The following is a 17,570-nucleotide window of genomic DNA, read 5'->3' as shown; positions in this document are numbered from 1 at the left end:
AGGCCTGGCACATAGTTGGCGTTCCAAAAGATCCCATAGGTGTTGTGTTGGATTCAGACCAGGACTCTGTGCAGGCCAGTCCATTACAGGGATGTTATTGTCATGTAACCACTCCGCCACAGGCTGTGTATTATGAACAGGTGCTCAATTCTGTTGAATGATGCAATCGCCATCTCTGAATTGCTCTTCCACAGAGAGAAGCAAGAAGGTGCTTAAAACATCAATGTTAGCTTGTTCTGTGATAGTGCCACAAAAAACAAGGGCTGCAAGCCTCCTCCATGAAAAACATGGCCACACCATAACAGCACTGCCTCCGAATTTTACTGTTGGCACTTGCTGGCAGATGAGGTTCACTGGGCATTCGGCTTACCCACACCCTGCTATCGGATCGCCACATTCTGTACTGTGATTTGTCACTCCACATAATGTTTTTACACTGTTCAGTTGTCCAATGTTTACGCTCCTCACACCAAGTGAGGTGTCGTTTGGCATTTACCGGCATGATGTTTGGCTTATAGGCAGCTGTTGGACCATGAAATCCAAGTTTTCTCACCTCCCACCTAACTGTCATAGTACTTGCAGTGGATCCTGATGCAGTTTGGAATTCCTGTGTGATGGTCTGTATAGATGTCTGCCTATTACACATTACGACCCTCTTCAACTGTCGGCGGCTTCTGCCAGTCAGCAGACAAGGTCGGCCTGTATTCTTTTGTGCTGTACGTGTCCCTTCACGTTTCCACTTCACTATCACATTGGAAACAGTGGACCAAGGGATGTTTAGTAGTGTGGAAATCTCACACACAGACGTATGACACAAGTGATACCCAGTCACCTGACCACGTTCGAAGTTTGTGAGTTCCGCAGAGTGCCCCATTCTGCTCTCTCACAATGTCTAATGACTACTGCGGTCGCTGATATGGAGTACCTGGCAGTAGGTGGCAACACAATACACCTAATATGAAAAACGTATGTTTTTGGGGGGTGTCCGGATACTTTTGATCATATAGTGTACATACACATACATTTTCGCAAGTTCCTTACATGAAGACCTTTCAGAATGTAGATAATAAAGCAGGACTCAAAGGAGGCAGACTGGCTGGTGTCCAAGAAATGTATATACACATACACTGTGTGTTCCTCATAAGAGTCACCACACACATTTTTTCTGGTGTTTCATCAGATATTTACATTTTTGTTTTTGCAGCGTTTAGTTTGAGTCAGCCCAAATAAATACTGCTCATTAAGTCTTTCATGTGATGCCCATAGCTTACTGAAAGCATTAGTTTCTTTCCCATTGCAAACAAAATTATTTTTAAAGTGGAATTTTTCATGCCTGTTCAATAGAGTGGTTACAAATTAGTCTTCTGGGATATTGGTTTTATCAATGTGAATTAATCAGAAAATTAAAACATGAAAAATAGCCAGTACCATAACAACATATAGCGCTGCTGTGTGGTGTTAGCAGTCAGCATCAGTTGAGGTAGTGCTGTCACTGCTGGAGAATTGCTTTTCTTCATGTTGTAGTGTCAGTGTTAATACATAGCAATGAAACAAACACCACTCTAGAGTAATCAGAGACTGCTCTGTCAATTATTTGTAACATGTAACAAAGGGACGCTTTCCGTCAACACAACAGGTAATATGAAAAGACGTGATAAGCAGCATTCGTTTGTGCTGAACAATGAGAAGCATCAAAAACTGCCATATCTTGCATGGTGTTCAGATTTATTACTTCTATGCTAAATTCTATGTACAATAAATTCTGTAGGCAGTATCCACATGTGTCACTAAATGCACCTAGAAAATGATATCATGGTAACCACGCATAGTTTAGGAGCTATAATGTCATAAACACTGAAATGCCTTAAAAACTGCTGCATTGTGCATAATGTTTAAATTTATTACTTCCTTTGTATTGGCTCTATTTGCAACACATTTCGGAGGCAATATCTGCATATGCTCCTGAATGTGCCTATCCAAATACGAGGTGCATTCAAGTTCTAAGTCCTCCGATTTTTTATCTAATTAACTACTCACCCGAAATCAATGAAACTGGCGTTACTTCTCGACGTAATCGCCCTGCAGATGTACACATTTTTCACAACGCTGACGCCATGATTCCATGGCAGCGGCGAAGGCTTTTTTAGGAGTCTGTTTTGACCACTGGAAAATCGCTGAGGCAATAGCAGCACGGCTGGTGAATGTGCGGCCACGGAGAGTGTCTTTCATTGTTGGAAAAAGCCAAAAGTCACTAGGAGCCAGGTCAGGTGAGTAGGGAGCATGAGGAATCACTTCAAAGTTGTTATCACGAAGAAACTGTTGCGTAACGTTAGCTCGATGTGCGGGTGCGTTGTCTTGGTGAAACAGCACACGCGCAGCCCTTCTCGGACGTTTTTGTTGCAGTGCAGGAAGGAATTTGTTCTTCAAAACATTTTCGTAGGATGCACCTGTTACCGTAGTGCCCTTTGGAATGCAATGGGTAAGGATTACGCCCTCGCTGTCCCAGAACATGGACACCATCATTTTTTCAGCACTGGCAGTTACCCGAAATTTGTTTGGTTTCGGTGAATCTGTGTGCTTCCATTGAGCTGACTGGCGCTTTGTTTCTGGATTGAAAAATGGCATCCACGTCTCATCCATTGTCACAACCGATGAAAAGAAAGTCCCATTCATGCTGTCGCTGTGCGTCAACATTGCTTGGCAACATGCCACACGGGCAGCCATGTGGTCGTCCGTCAGCATTCGTGGCACCCACCTGGATGACACTTTTCTCATTTTCAGGTCGTCATGCAGGATTGTGTGCACAGAACCCACAGAAATGCCAACTCTGGAGGCGATATGTTCAACAGTCATTCGGCGATCCCCCAAAACAATTCTCTCCACTTTCTCAATCATGTCATCAGACCGGCTTGTGCGAGCCCGAGGCTGTTTCGGTTTGTTGTCACACGATGTTCTGCCTTCATTAAACTGTTGCACCCACAAACGCACTTTCGACACATCCATAACTCCATCACCACATGTCTCCTTCAACTGTTGACGAATTTCAATTGGTTTCACACCATGCAAATTCAGAAAACGAATGATTGCACACTGTTCAAGTAAGGAAAACATCGCCATTTTAAGTATTTAAAACAGTTCTCATTCTCGCCGCTGGCAGTAAAATTCCATCTGCCGTATGGTGCTGCCATCTCTGGGACGTATTGACAATGAACGCGGCCTCATTTTAAAACAATGCGCATGTTTCTATCTCTTTCCAGTCCAGAGAAAAAAAATCGGAGGCCTTAGTACTTGAACGCACCTCATATATCATTGTGTGACACAAATTAAGACAACATGATATTATAAGCACTGTGATGAGTGACAGACTATCACATCATACATGAAGTTTTAATACATTTATTCTTTACTACTAAGACACTTTTCTTAATCTTGTGTTCATAGGTAGACTTGTTTTCATCCATTGCTCTGGTGTGTGTACCAAACCACAGTGAAATGAACACACGTTCCTATAAGTTTGCAATAATCTGAGCTCAGAAAGTAAGTGAGCACTTATAAGTCTAGGATGTGTCAAAATTAGCATAGATATACAACAGTTCCAGATCAGTAACCACTCAGGACTGGAAAACAAACTGAGTCAGTTTGGCTGTGCAATGGTGCAATATGGACAGCTACAAAATACAGCAAGTAGTGAATGCACCATGAGCCTGGGCCATAGGTTCACCAGAAAACAGTCGCCACTGGAGGGGGGGCGGGGGGGCGCACGTGATGTGCTTGATTTGGTTTGGCCTACCCTTAAGACGGTGGTGTGCAGCCACCACTTGCAGCCTTAGTGCTTTTGAGATGCCCATGTGTGTGCTAGGTAGGAAATCGCTGTTGGATACAAAAACCACTCCTACAGTCCAGTCAAATTAAGTAAATCCCTGACACCTAGCAGAACATTTGACAGCTTTCAACTGCGAACCTCAAATGGCTGTAGGCGAAAACAATAGTCATCTATAAAGCTATGAAGAGGTGTTGTTATAGATACATTACAAAATCATATTGCAGACACATGAAGCAGCTGTACTCAGCATACAGAAACACTATGTTTCTTAACTTTGGTACTCAACTGATACATCTGTGGATAATATTCCTTTGCACAATTGTTTAATAATTTCAAACGTATTGTCAAAAATACGTAGAAATGAATTTCTTTCAGTATTACACTACAAACACAGTACAATTTTCTGTTTTCAGTTCTAATGTGTAATTGGCGAAATGTATATCTGGGCAATGCTGCGTTTGTCAGCTAATATATTTTTTAAAATGTGTGTGTGTGTGTGTGTGTGTGTGTGTGTGTGTGTGTGTGTGTGTTTTCTGCCTAAACCATTACACCAATTTCAACCAAACTTGATACACATATACCTTACCGTCAGAAAACAATTGCTGTGGGGCTAACAACTACCTATACGTCATAGATAACGAGATGTGACATATAAACAATGCGATGTGTGAAAAACTACCGCATCACACATGACATGTAATTCTATTACTTCTGTGGCGCTAACTGTATTCACAAAAAGTTTTGCAGACAGTATCCACATATGCCACTAAATGCACCTGCAAAAGTATACCATGTACCACACATAGTTTAGAAGATACAATCTCATACACACTGAGCTGCTTGAGTAACTGCTGCATTATGCATGACATTTAAATTTATTACTGCTTTTCTACTTACTCTATTCAAAACTCACTTTGCAGACAGTATCTACATATGCTGCTGAATGTACCTACAAAATTATACCATTGTATGAAGCATAGGTAGGGAGGTATGATGGCATAAACAATGACAGGCGTGAAAAATTGTTGCTTCCTGCATGACATTTAAATTTTTTCTTCTTTACTATTAACTTTATTCACAACATATTTCACTGACAGTATCCACATTTACTGCTAAATGTACTTGCACAAATATATTATTGTATGATACACAGTTAAAGACATATGATGTCATAGACACAGAAATGTGTGAAAAAATGCCGCATCATGCATGAAGTTTTAATATATTTATTCATTACTAGTAATTGTAGAACACTCCTACAGTTGAGTCAACTTAAGGAAATCCCTGATACCTAATAGCACATTTGACAGCATTCAACTGTGAAGTGCAAATGGCTGTAGGCAAAAATGATAGCCATGTAGAGAGCTGTGAAGAGATGTGGCCGTAAAGGTGTTTACAAAATCACATTGTAGACACATGAAGCAGCTGTGCCCACCATACAGAAACTGTGCAGTATCATGTTTCTTATTTGGATACTGTCCCCATGCATTTGTACATCGTGCATATTTCTTTGTATGACTGTTTCCTAATTTCATGAAATTATTTCGATACTTCACTGCAAACATAGTTTTTTTTTTTTCTTGGGATTGATTGAAAATTGGCAAAATTAATACCGGGGCAATGATGGGTTACTCAATTCCCCCGCATGAACCATGGACCTTGCCATTGGTAGGCATGCTTGCAAGCCTCAGCGATACAGATAGCCGTACTGTAGGTGCAACCACAACGGAGGGGTATCTGTTGAGAGGCCAGACAAACTTGTGTTTCCTGAAGAGGGGCAGCAGCATTTTCAGTAGTTGCAAGGGCAACAGTCTGGATGATTGACTGATCTGGCCTTGTAACACTAACCAAAACGGCCTTGCTGTGCTGGTACTGTGAACAGCTGAAAGCAAGGTGAAACTACAGCCGTAATTTTTCCCGAGGGCATGCAGCTTTACTGTATGGTTAAATGATGATGGCGTCCTCTGGGTAAAATATTCCGGAGGTAAAATAGTCCCCCATTCGGATCTCCAGGCGAGGACTACTCAAGAGGACGTCGTTATCAGGAGAAAGAAAACTGGCATTCTACGCATCGGAGCCTGGAATGTCAGATCCCTTAATTGGGCAAGTAGGTTAGAAAATTTAAAAAGGGAAATGGATAGGTTAAAGTTAGATATAGTGGGAATTAGCGAAGTTCGGTGGCAGGAGGAACAAGACTTCTGGTCAGGTGAATACAGGGTTATAAATACAAAATCAAATAGGGGTAATGCAGGAGTAGGTTTAATAATGGATAAAAAATAGGAGTGCGGGTAAGCTACTACAAACAGCATAGTGAATGCATTATTGTGGCCATAATAGACAGGAAGCCCATGCCTACTACAGTAGTACAAGTTTATATGCCAACTAGCTCTGGAGATGATGAAGAAATTGATGAAATGTATGATGAGATAAAAGAAATTATTCAGATAGTGAAGGGAAATGAAAATTTAATAGTCATGGGTGATTAGAATTCGACAGTAGGAAAAGGGAGAGAAGGAAATGTAGTAGGTGAATACGGATTGGGGACCCCCAAGAAATGGAAGAGGAAGCCTTCTGGTAGAATTTTGCACAGAGCGTAACTTGATCATAGCTAACACTTGGTTCAAGAATCATAAAAGAAGGTTATATACATGGAAGAATCTTGGAGATACTAGAAGGTATCAGATAGATTATATAATGGTAAGACAGAGATTTAGGAACCAGGTTTTAAATTGTAAGACATTTCCAGGAGCAGATGTGGAATCTGACCACAATCTATTGGTTATGAACTGTAGATTAAAACTGAAGAAACTGCAAAAAGGTGGGAATTTAAGGAGATGCGACCTGCATAAACTGACTAAACCAGAGGTTGTGCAGAGTTCAGGGAGAGCATAAGGGAACAATTGACAGGAATGGGGGAAAGAAATACAGTAGAGGAAGAATGGGTAGCCTTGAGGGATGAAGTAGTGAAGGCAGCAGAGGATCAAGTAGTTTAAAAGACGAGGGCTAGTAGATATCCTTAGGTAACAGAAGAAATATTGAATTTAATTGAAGAAAGGAGAAAATATAAAAATGCAGTAAATGAAGCAGGCAAAAAGGAATACAAACGTCTCAAAAATGAGATCGACAGGAAGTGCAAAACGGCTAAGCTAGAGGACAAATGTAATGCTGTAGAGGCTTATCTCACTAGGGGTAAGATAGATACTGCCTGCAGGAAAATTAGAGAGACCTTTGGAGAAAAGAGAACCACTTGTATGAATATCTAGAGCTCAGATGGAAACCTAGTTCTGAGCAAAGAAGGGAAAGCAGAAAGGTGGAAGGAGTATATAGAGGGTCCATACAAAGGAATGTAATTGAGGACAATATTATGGAAACGGAAGAGGAGGTAGGTAGATGAAGAAGAAATGGGAGATATGATACTGTGTGAAGAGTTTGCCAGAGCAAGTCGAAATAATGCCCCGGGAGTAGACAACATTCCATTAAAGCTACTGACAGCCTTGGGAGAGCCAGTCCTGACAAAACTCTACTGTCTGGTGAGCAAGATGTATGAGACAGGCGAAATACCCTCAGACTTCAAGAAGAATATAATAATTCCGATCCCAAAGAAAGCAGGTGTTGACAGATGTGAAAATTACCGAACTATCAGTTTAATAAGTCACAGCTGCAAAATACTTACACATATTCTTTACAGATGAATGAAAAAACTGGTGGAAGCCGACCTCGGGGACGCATCAGTTTCGATTCTATAGAAATATTGAAACATGTGAGGCAATACCAACCCTACAACTTGTCTTAGAAGAAAGATTAAGGATGGGCAAACCTACGTTTTTAGCATTTGTAGACTTAGAGAAAGCGTTTGACAAAGTTGACTGGAATACTCTCTTTCAAATTCTGGAGGTGGCAGGGGTAAAATACAGGGAGCGAAAGGCTATTTACAATTTGTACGGAAAACATATAGTAGTTATAAGAGTCAAGGGGCATGAAAGGGAAGCAGTGGTTGGGAAGGGAGTGAGACAGGGTTGTAGCCTCTCCCTGATGTTATTCAATCTGTATATTGAGCAAGCAGTAAAGGAAACAAAAGAAAAATTCGGAGTAGGAATTAAAATCCATGGAGAAGAAATAAAAACTTTGAGGTTCGCCGATGACATTGTAATTCTGTCAGAGACAGCAAAGGACTGGGAAGAGCAGCTGAACGGAATGGTCAGTGTCTTGAAAGGAGGATATAAGATGAACGTCAACAAAAGCAAAACGAGGATAATTGAATGTAGTCGAATTAAGTCGGGTGATGCTGAGGGTATTAGATTAGAAAATGAGACACTTAATGTAGTAAAGGAGTTTTGCTATTTGAGGAGCAAAATAACTGATGATGGTCGAAGTAGAGAGGATATAAAATGTAGACTGGCAATGGCAGGGAAAGCATTCCTGAAGAAGAGTAATTTGTTAACATCGAGTGTAGATTGAAGTGTCAGGAAGTCGTTTCTGAAAGTATTTGTATGGAGTGTAGCCATGTATAGAAGTGAAACGTGGACGATAAATAGTTTGGACAGGAAGAGAATAGAAGCTTTTGAAATGTGGTGCTACAGAAGAATGCTGAAGATTAGAGGGGTAGATCACATAACTATTGAGGAGTTATTGAATAGGATTGGGGAGAAGAGGAGTTTGTGGCACAACTTGACTAGAAGAAGGGATTGGTTTGTAGGACATGTTCTGAGGCATTAAGGGATGACCAGTTTAGTATTGGAGGGCAGTGGAGGGTAAAAATCATAGAGGGAGACCAAGAGATGAATACACTAAGCAGATTCAGAAGGATGTAGGTTGCAGTAGATACTGGGAGATGAAGAAGCTTGCACAGGATAGAGTAGCATGGAAAGCTGCATCAAACCAATCTCAGGACTGAAGAGCACAACAACAACAACAACAACAACAACAAGATTCCTCAGGCAAATTCTCTCTGTAATTTGTAGATATTTGCAATTTCATTGTTGTAATGTGCGAATGCATCAGCACAAACAAATATTGCTTACTACAGGTTTTAAATGTCACCGAAAGTCTATGGAAAGCATTATTTTCTCTCCCTTTGCAAACAAAACTGTTTTTTAAAATCAAATGTTATGTGTCCTGTGGATAGATGGTTCCAAATTAGTCTAGTGTAATATTCAATTAACTTTATACATTAAAAGGGTCAGCAAAATAATAAGGTGTAGTTAGTATTGTAGTAGAAACTAAGTAGTTATGGTGCATGCATTAGTAGACAATGTGGCATAGGCCATTTTTACTAACATTTCAGTATCTATTATTCAGTACCCATTGAGTTATAAAATGACCAAGAAAAAGTCACAGTACTAATACAGCTCAGGAGAGTATCACTTTCAAGACTTTTCCCAGAATGGCCCTGTGTTTCAGTTTTTGTATTGATAACATTATAATATCTATGTTATATACTGTGAAAATAACCATTTTGTGTGCTGGCTTATGCCAGCAATATATCTTGCTGCTATACCCAGTGCTACAAAGTCAGTTACAGGGTTCTGGTTATTATTCAAGTTTTTCTGCCCCTATTAGTACATGTCATTAAACCAAATATTGCAATTGACTAAATTAGGACCGTTTTTTGAATGGGCTCATAAAATTTGACTTTACAACAATTTAACAACTACTCATTACAAAAACAAAATTCTAAATATCTAGTAAAACACCAGAGGAAATCAACCTGAAGGCTCTTAGGGAACACACGCACAGTGTATACAGTGTGAGCGAGAACTCCACCAACAAACTTTCAAACATGATAATATGAATCAAAACGAAGGGAAAAAGAAGTCTTGCAAACTTGGGCTCTGAAATGCATACCATAAATTCTGCGAACCCTCTTTCATCTTCGGTACTGTGAAACACATTTCTTCTACTCCAAGCTATTTGCTTTCCATATTTTGGGACCAAAACCATAAAAAAAGTCCAGTAAACATGGGTTCTAAAATTCATACCTTAGGAGCTGTAAGCACTTGTTCAGTACAAGAGATTCGTTTCACAGTAGCAAAGATGAACAAGTGCTGATAGCTATGAAGGTGTGCACTTTAGAGCCCATGTTTACTGATCGTCTCCTCTCTCTCTCTCTCTCTCTCTCTCTCTCTCTCTCTCTCTCTCTCTCTCTCTCTGTCCATACTACTATCTCTCCAAATACAGAAAGGAAAGAGCTAGCAGTAGGAGAGATTTATTTTACTGTCTCTAAGATGAAGTAGTGCTCATAGCTCTTAAGGTATGCATTTTAGAGCCCATGTTTACTAAACTTTTTTTCTTGGTTTGGTCCTGCCAGCACCTCTCAGAGGTTGTTGTTGGAGTGTGGTTCACCCTTTATATCTGTTTCTCAAGGACCATGCTGCTTCCTTCATCTCACCTTGTGATACTGCACCCTTTAAAATTGGAAGTGAGTGTGTGTACTTGTGTATGGTATAAAAAGAAATATAATGACCAGGAGTAAGTAGGCAATTGGGCAAACCCAAAGAAGGTGTGTTTTAGAAAAGTGCCATGAAATCAGGGTAAGAAAATTTGTAGAAGTTAAAGAAGGGTGTCTTGTATTCAGGTTTATTAACATCGTGCTGAGCATTGTGGATTACCAATCAGACACACATCATATTTTTGTGATCTTCTCATATGTGAAAGCAAACAGCTTGAAGAGGATCAGGAACTTGAGTAACCTGTGTAAACTAGATGCAGCAGCTTCAGACATAAGTGTGACTATCGTTTAGGTTCTGCAGTGGCATTATCAACCATGGATGAATAAATCCATCAGAAAAATTAACCAGAAACTCTGCTGGTTGCTGCTGACTTTGGGTGGGAATTACATCTGTGTTGAGCTAGTCGTTGCTTTTGGGAAGTGAAAGCACACAATACATGGCTCAAACCTTAACAGGAAGGGAAAAGGTAGATTAGCTGTATTTATATAGGTGAAAATTGAAGAGTAGTCTTTGCCACCAATTATAAAATTCAATTTGGTGAACTTTTTGCGTGCTTATATGAACTAGGAAGATAAGATAAATCTGATAGGTTGTATCTGAGCACCACCTAAACACCTGTAGCACCATGATTATGGAGAAAGGAAAAGTTATCCTTTACTTTAAAAATGGCATCACAGTCAAATATATTGAAATCAGTAGTTTCTGGATAGCCCAATAGTTGGAAGTTTGTGCATGTGAATTGCTACTACTGATAAACTCACTTTTAATTATAACAGTATATACATCCCCACTGGAAAATTGTTAACTATTTCTAGAAAAAATTTAGTCGTTATGATGCCAACTAGTGGACAAAATAAAGCAAATGATTGTCATGTAAGATTTTAATATTGATACAAGAAACAATTTCAGAATGTTATTAAATGCTTACATCCTGAATTCCGTTGTTGATTTTTCCCAACTAGAACTGCACAGGCAGCAGAACACTAATAGGCAGCATACCTTTAGGTGAACACTTCATCAGTTATATAAGAAAATGGGCTTTGAGGCCATGGTGCACAACCGTCCATCCATAAGTAACTTGATCGCCTTGAAATGGTATGGTTGAAAACATACTACTTTTTTGAGGGAACATTATAGGAAGCTAATTGGAGTGATATGTATAATATTATTATGTCAGTCGTAAATTTACTATATTTGTAGATAGATTTCATTATTTTTAACAGCTGCTTTCCCCATAAAACAATAAAATGACGTGCTAAATATGCAAAAAAATTATGAATTACAAAAGGAATCAACACACTGTATTCGAAAATTAGATGAAGTGGTTAGAACAAGTAGAGATAGCTCTGAATTCATGCTACTGAGCAAGATTGTGCAGTGGTAATAGTCTGGACTTTGGTTTGAGGAGGCAGCAGTTCATATCCCCATTCACTCATCCAGATAAGGCTTTCCGTGGTTTTCTTGTATCCCTGAAGACAAATGGCACGATAGTTCCTTTGAAAAAGATGTGGTCAATTTTGTTTCTGTCATTTTACAGTCTGAGCTTGAGCTCCATCTCTAATGACCTCATTAATAGGCTATTAAGCCATAATTTTCCTTTCCGTTCTACTGACTTGAGGAGAGTAAGATGTCAGTGTGATCTTAAACCCTAAACTTACTTAATTACTTCCTCTCTTCCTTCCAGGAAACTGGACTAGTTCTCTTTGCTAGTGATGCCATAATTATTATCAAGCCTAATTTAGAGGCTCTACTTGATACGTAAAAAAAAATATTCTGTAAAATTAAACTGACAGAAAAAAAGTCGCAACACCGAAAAGGAATTGTGCGACATAAACGAAAGTTGATAGGCATGTTTCTACATGTGAAAAATTTCACACCAAATTGCAGACATGCACAGTTCGGCGACACACACACACACACACACACACACACACACACACACGCACACACACGCACACATGCGCGCGCGCGCGCGTGCAAGCAAACGCACCTCATGCACACACAACTTCCTACTCCAGCATCTTGAGCCGAGATGCTGGAGTGGGCAGTCGTGTGTGTGTGGGGTGTGCTTGCTTGTGTGTGTGAATGATGTGTGACTCTCTTTTACTGATGAAGGCTGTGGCCAAAAGCTTTCTGTAAATGTGTTTTAATTGTGCCTGTCTGCAACTTAATGTGTCTTCTTTACTGTAAGTAGGAATCTGTCTTTTCCTATGTTGTTGATATTCCTACCTGGAGTTTCCATTGTTTGATTTAAATTTCACACCAGTCGTGTAAGAGTTGTGCCACTGTGAGGATGCAAATCAGGTTTGCTTTAGATACACGCTGTAACAGTTGTGAGCATTAGTCACATTTGAGATTGGATGTGATGAGCTGATCATAGGCAAGAATGCCTTTGAGGCAACAATGAGCCATTATCAACACCTCATTGAGTTTCAGCAAGGTCGTGTAATGGGGCTACAAGAAGCTGGATGTTCCTTCTGAGATATTGCAAAAATACTTGGCAGGAATGTAGCCTCTGTACATGATTGCCAGCAGCAGTGGTCACAAGAATGTATGGTTGCAAGAAGACCAGGCTCTGGATGCCCATGTGACGGTACTGAGAGGGAAGATCATTTTGTTTGGTGTATGGCTCTGGCACATCATACTGCATCTGCAGCAACAATTTGAGCAACAGTTGGAACCACAGTAACACAACTGTTACAAATCGGTTACTGACACCCAACCACCGCCATTTACAACTTCAGTGGAATCAAGCGAGAGCTCGTTCGGGGGTGGGGGCAGAGTGGAGATCTCTTGTGTTTTCTGATGAAAGCTGGTTCTACCTCAGTCCAGTGATGGCCATGTGTTGTTGGTTAACAGAAGTCCAGTTGAGGGCCTGCAACCAATGTCTCTTGTGTGCTTGATGGTCCCAGGTGAAATTTCATATGACAGCAGAAGCATACACCTTGAGTGAAAATCTGTATGTCAGTCTGTGATTAGATCTTGCGCTGCCATTCATGAACAGCGTTCCAGGGGGTGTTTTCCAATAGGATAATGATCACCCACATACCGCTGATGTAACCCAACACGCACTACAGGCTGTTGATGTGTTGCCTTGGCCTCCTCAATCAGCAGATCTGTCTCCAGTCGAGTACTTATAGACCATCATCAAATGATAACTCCAACTCCACTATCATCCACAAACAGCATTAAACTGTCCCTATATTGACCGACCAAGTGCTCCAGCCATGGATCTCCATCTCATAAACATCCAGCACCTGTACAATACGATGCATGCTAGTTTGTATCCTTGCATTCAGTTACACTGGTTCTTAATGTACCAGCATTACATATTTTCAAGGCTTCTTTCATGCTTATATTGACGTGTATTCCATCAATGTTAATCACTTAAATATGTTACCTAGACAAATGTATTCCCAAAATTTCATTACTCTACAGTAATTATTTTTTGATGGTGGTATTTTTTTTCTTTGAGTCTTTATAATTCATTCTCTGCAAATAGACTTTCAGTGAACGTAACTGAAACATAATACATGCATTTCTGTAGTGCACAAGACCTGACCACAGTGCTAAATAGAATGCATGAGGAAAAATCAGTTCATAAACAGAACATTATTAATTCTTGAGCTTTAATAGGAAGAAGAACCTAAACTGGAAGTCATGTGTTACAGACCTTATAAGATCTGCAGCATTTGCATCATGGGTAATAACAGAGCTTGGGAATGAAAATGTCTAAAAGTTGACTTATCTTTCTAATTTTCATTAACTAATGTTTCATAAAATCATATTCTGAGGCAACTCTTCATAGAGGTGGAAAGTTTTAACTGCACACAAATGTCTAGTTGGGGTAAAATCAAGCAATGCAAAATCCAAGGTGGAATGATGACAATATTATGAAAAGGATAGGTTGCTACTCACCATATAGTGGAAATGTTGAATCATGGGCAGGCATAACAATTCAGAATCACATTACGTTTATTGCCTTATCATTTGTTGTCAATAGCAATCACAGTTTGAAAATAACAGTGATATTCATAAATATAGTAATAGAAGCTATCTATCATTTTACCTTAGTGCAACATAGAAAATAGTAATGATTCAGCATTAACAGTCCAAGTTATGTGAAGTATCTAATACATATTACATTTACTTTCAAACATAAATTGAAGTTCTATCTACTTGTCTACTTCTTCTACTGCACAGCAGAATTTCTGAATGTGTAGTTCTGTGGTGGTGTGTGCATATGTTTGTGTGTGTGTGTGTGTGTGTGTGTGTGAGAGAGAGAGAGAGAGAGAGAGAGAGAGAGAGAGAGAGACCAGTGGGGGGGAGTGGCATGAGCTCTGGCTCATCATTTTATTAACAGCTTAAGAACAAATTATTTCACGTGAAGTTAAGCAACACACTCCTGTTTCTGTGTAAAGGAGCTGATTACTCCCATCTTTTACTTCAGATGTTTCTTTGTTTCTCCAGATAATGGTCAATTTCCAGAACCCACAGTGGCATTATTTAATCTTTTATAAATCAGCTGCTTCAGTTTTCTATGCATTGTGCTAGTTAATTTATTCTAAAGGTTTACGAGTGGTATTAATATAACATTTTACTGCAGGAGGACGGCTGTGTGTAGCAGGAAAAGACATAGTGCTGGAGATGTTGCACAACAAGCCAGCCATGGTGAAGTCACTGGAACCAGTTACTCCTCAAGAAATTGAGTCGCTGGATGTAGGAGATGTCCCAGGTGACAAAAGAGGCGCTGGAGGGCTGGATTCTGCCCTTTTCTCGTATGTTTCATATTTTTCAATTTTTCTAATGATAAACAAAATTAAGCTTATGATTCAATTGGTACAACTGTCTCTAGTGGTAATGAGAGAAAGTGACAGAACAATGTCCCTCCTTACAAGTTTTCAATCGTTATTTTTGTTTGTTATGATGGCATATTTAAGAGTTGAAAATGACTGCTTTGAAGAATCATCAAGAAGTACTTTAACTCCACTTTTTGTATGATTATCTATTGTACTGCTATTCTTTTGTCACTTTAAAGAGCTAAAGCATACTGCACAGTTCCATATATTACTTTAATTGCTTTTTAGTGTATTATTTGGAGAAATTTTAGTTTGATACACATAGATTTTGGTACCTGAGGTTTGCTGTTACTCTAATTTGCCTGAGAGCTTTAAAAACTTACTGCAGTAGTTCCACACACTGTTCCATTGTGAATATGGTAACTCATAACCCATCTACTTGAATATTGATTTTTGTTGAAAGTTCTGGCCTTAATGGTTTAATGTAATTTAAAACATTGATACACACACACTGTAAACAGTAGTGGCATCATTATTTATGCAATAACCAGTTCTGACCAAGCAGATGGAGTTACCATGGAGAGTCCTTTGTCAGCTAGTATTGTCAGTCTTTTTAGGGATGATTTTGTGTAACATGCCCTGGAGTCACCAGCTTTGAAGCCTATGTGTTTTTTCATCTTGTCTGACCTCTTGGAAGTAAGAATTTAATTGGTGTTTGTAAGTTCTAGATTCAGTCCACTCAAATGCTTGCTACAAAATTGTAGTGATAATGTAGTGGTTAGGATAAAAGTTGATAGTGTGTTGGAACATGCTGTTCATAGGAAGCCAACTCACACTGATTTTTATCTTCAGGCTAATAGTTATCACCATCCAACTGAGCATGGATGGGTTCTTAATACCTTGGTTCAAAGAGCCCACATCATCCCAGACTGAAAGCTCGTTAGCTGAGTTAGTCCTAATCGAACTCACCTTGTGCCAGAATGGCTGCAGTGAAAGACAGATCAGATGAGCATTGTGCCATTGACAAATTGTGAAACAGGTGAGAGATGAAAATAATGAGGTGACATCAAAGTCCATAACCTTTCTGCCTTGCAGGTAGCATTTCTAACAGCATTTTGGAAAAAAAAAAAAAAAAAAAGTGAAACATGTTTTTCATCCACTTTATAAGATTAGGGTCTGTAGAGGATGATATTGAGTTTGTGCAAGACAGTCATCTGCTGTATCCATTGTAGTTGTGAGATGTCATACATTGATCAGACCATTAGGACCATTATATAGCATGTAACTGCCACACATGCTTCCAAGAGCCAAGCGAATCTGCTACTACAGAACTTGGTCTTGGCACCAGTCATCCTAAGGAATATGACAAAATGAAGATTCTGGTCTGAAGACCCACCTATTGGGACTGTGTCATTAAGAAAGCTAATGAGATTTAATTAGCAACTGACCCTATGAATAGAGATGAGATATTTGCTTAAGCGACTGCAGTAATGGATAGGAACTGTGATTGTTGTGTACAGATGCAAGCTGAGTTGGCGACCCTTCGCTCACACCTCCAGGCTGCTTTGGCTTCCTTCACACAGCTTGAGGCTGCTGCCAAGGGGCGTCACTGTGGGGGATCGAATGCAGGGATGTAAGGGACATCAACCACATCCCACGTGTCCTCCGATTGGTCCACTACTGTGGCCACCCTGGGTACTGCCTGCATTGTGGTTGATCCCTCACCCGTGGTTGAGTGGGAGACCATTCCAAAGTCTGGCAGGCAGCGAAAAACTTCCCAAGGGGCCAATTGTAGGGCCTCCCTGGTTTGTTTGACAAACGGGTTTTGGGTGTTATCTGTGGCTGACGATGTCTCTGAGCTGGATGCAGTCGTCCACCCTGTTCCAGAGGAAGCTTCTTGGCCTGCAAGGTCTGGGCATTCGCAGAGGGTGGGTTTGCTGGTAGTTAGGAGCTCCAACATTAGGTGCATAATGGGGTCCCTTAGGAACATGGCTGCCAAGGAGGGGAAGGAAGCCAGTGTGCACTCCATGTGCATTCCGGGGGGAGTCATTCTGGATGTTGAAAGGGTGCTTCCAGATGCCATGAAGAGTACAGGGTGCAGCCAACTGCAGGTGCTGGCTCATGTCGGTACCAATGACGTGTGTCGCTTTGGTTCGGAGCAGATTCTGTCTGGTTTCGGGCGGCTAGCGGAAATCTAAAGACTGCCAGTCTTGCTTCCGAGTTTAAGGCGGAGCTCACCATCTGCATCATCGCTGATAGAACCGACTGTGGTCCTTTGGTGCAGAGCCGAGTGGAGGGTCTAAATCAGAGGCTCAGGCGGTTCTGTGACCGTGTAGGCTGCAGATTTCTTAACTTGCACGTTCGGTTGGTGGGTTTCCGGGTTCCATTTAATAGGTTCAGAGTCCACTACACACAGGAGGCGGCTACACAGGTAGTGGGGGCTGTGTGGAAGGGACTGTGTGGTTTTTTAGGTTACAGGGTCTCAGGGAACCACAAAAG

General features: G+C 40.4%; 1 protein-coding gene across 1 annotated transcript in view; it reads left to right on the top strand.

Annotated features, from left to right (window-relative positions):
• The window catches only part of LOC126161840 (general transcription factor 3C polypeptide 1), a 359,490-nt gene that overhangs the window by 166,321 nt on the left and 175,599 nt on the right, over window positions 1–17,570 (top strand). Inside the window, exon 16 of the mRNA XM_049917946.1 lies at window positions 14,879–15,050. Within this exon, the coding sequence (XP_049773903.1) occupies window positions 14,879–15,050 (172 nt within the window). The remainder of the gene's footprint in view (window positions 1–14,878; window positions 15,051–17,570) is intronic.

This window comes from Schistocerca cancellata, chromosome 2 (assembly GCF_023864275.1).
Source record: "Schistocerca cancellata isolate TAMUIC-IGC-003103 chromosome 2, iqSchCanc2.1, whole genome shotgun sequence".
In the NCBI taxonomy this organism is placed as follows: domain Eukaryota; kingdom Metazoa; phylum Arthropoda; class Insecta; order Orthoptera; family Acrididae; genus Schistocerca; species Schistocerca cancellata.
This window is presented reverse-complemented; position numbering and strand designations above follow the sequence as displayed.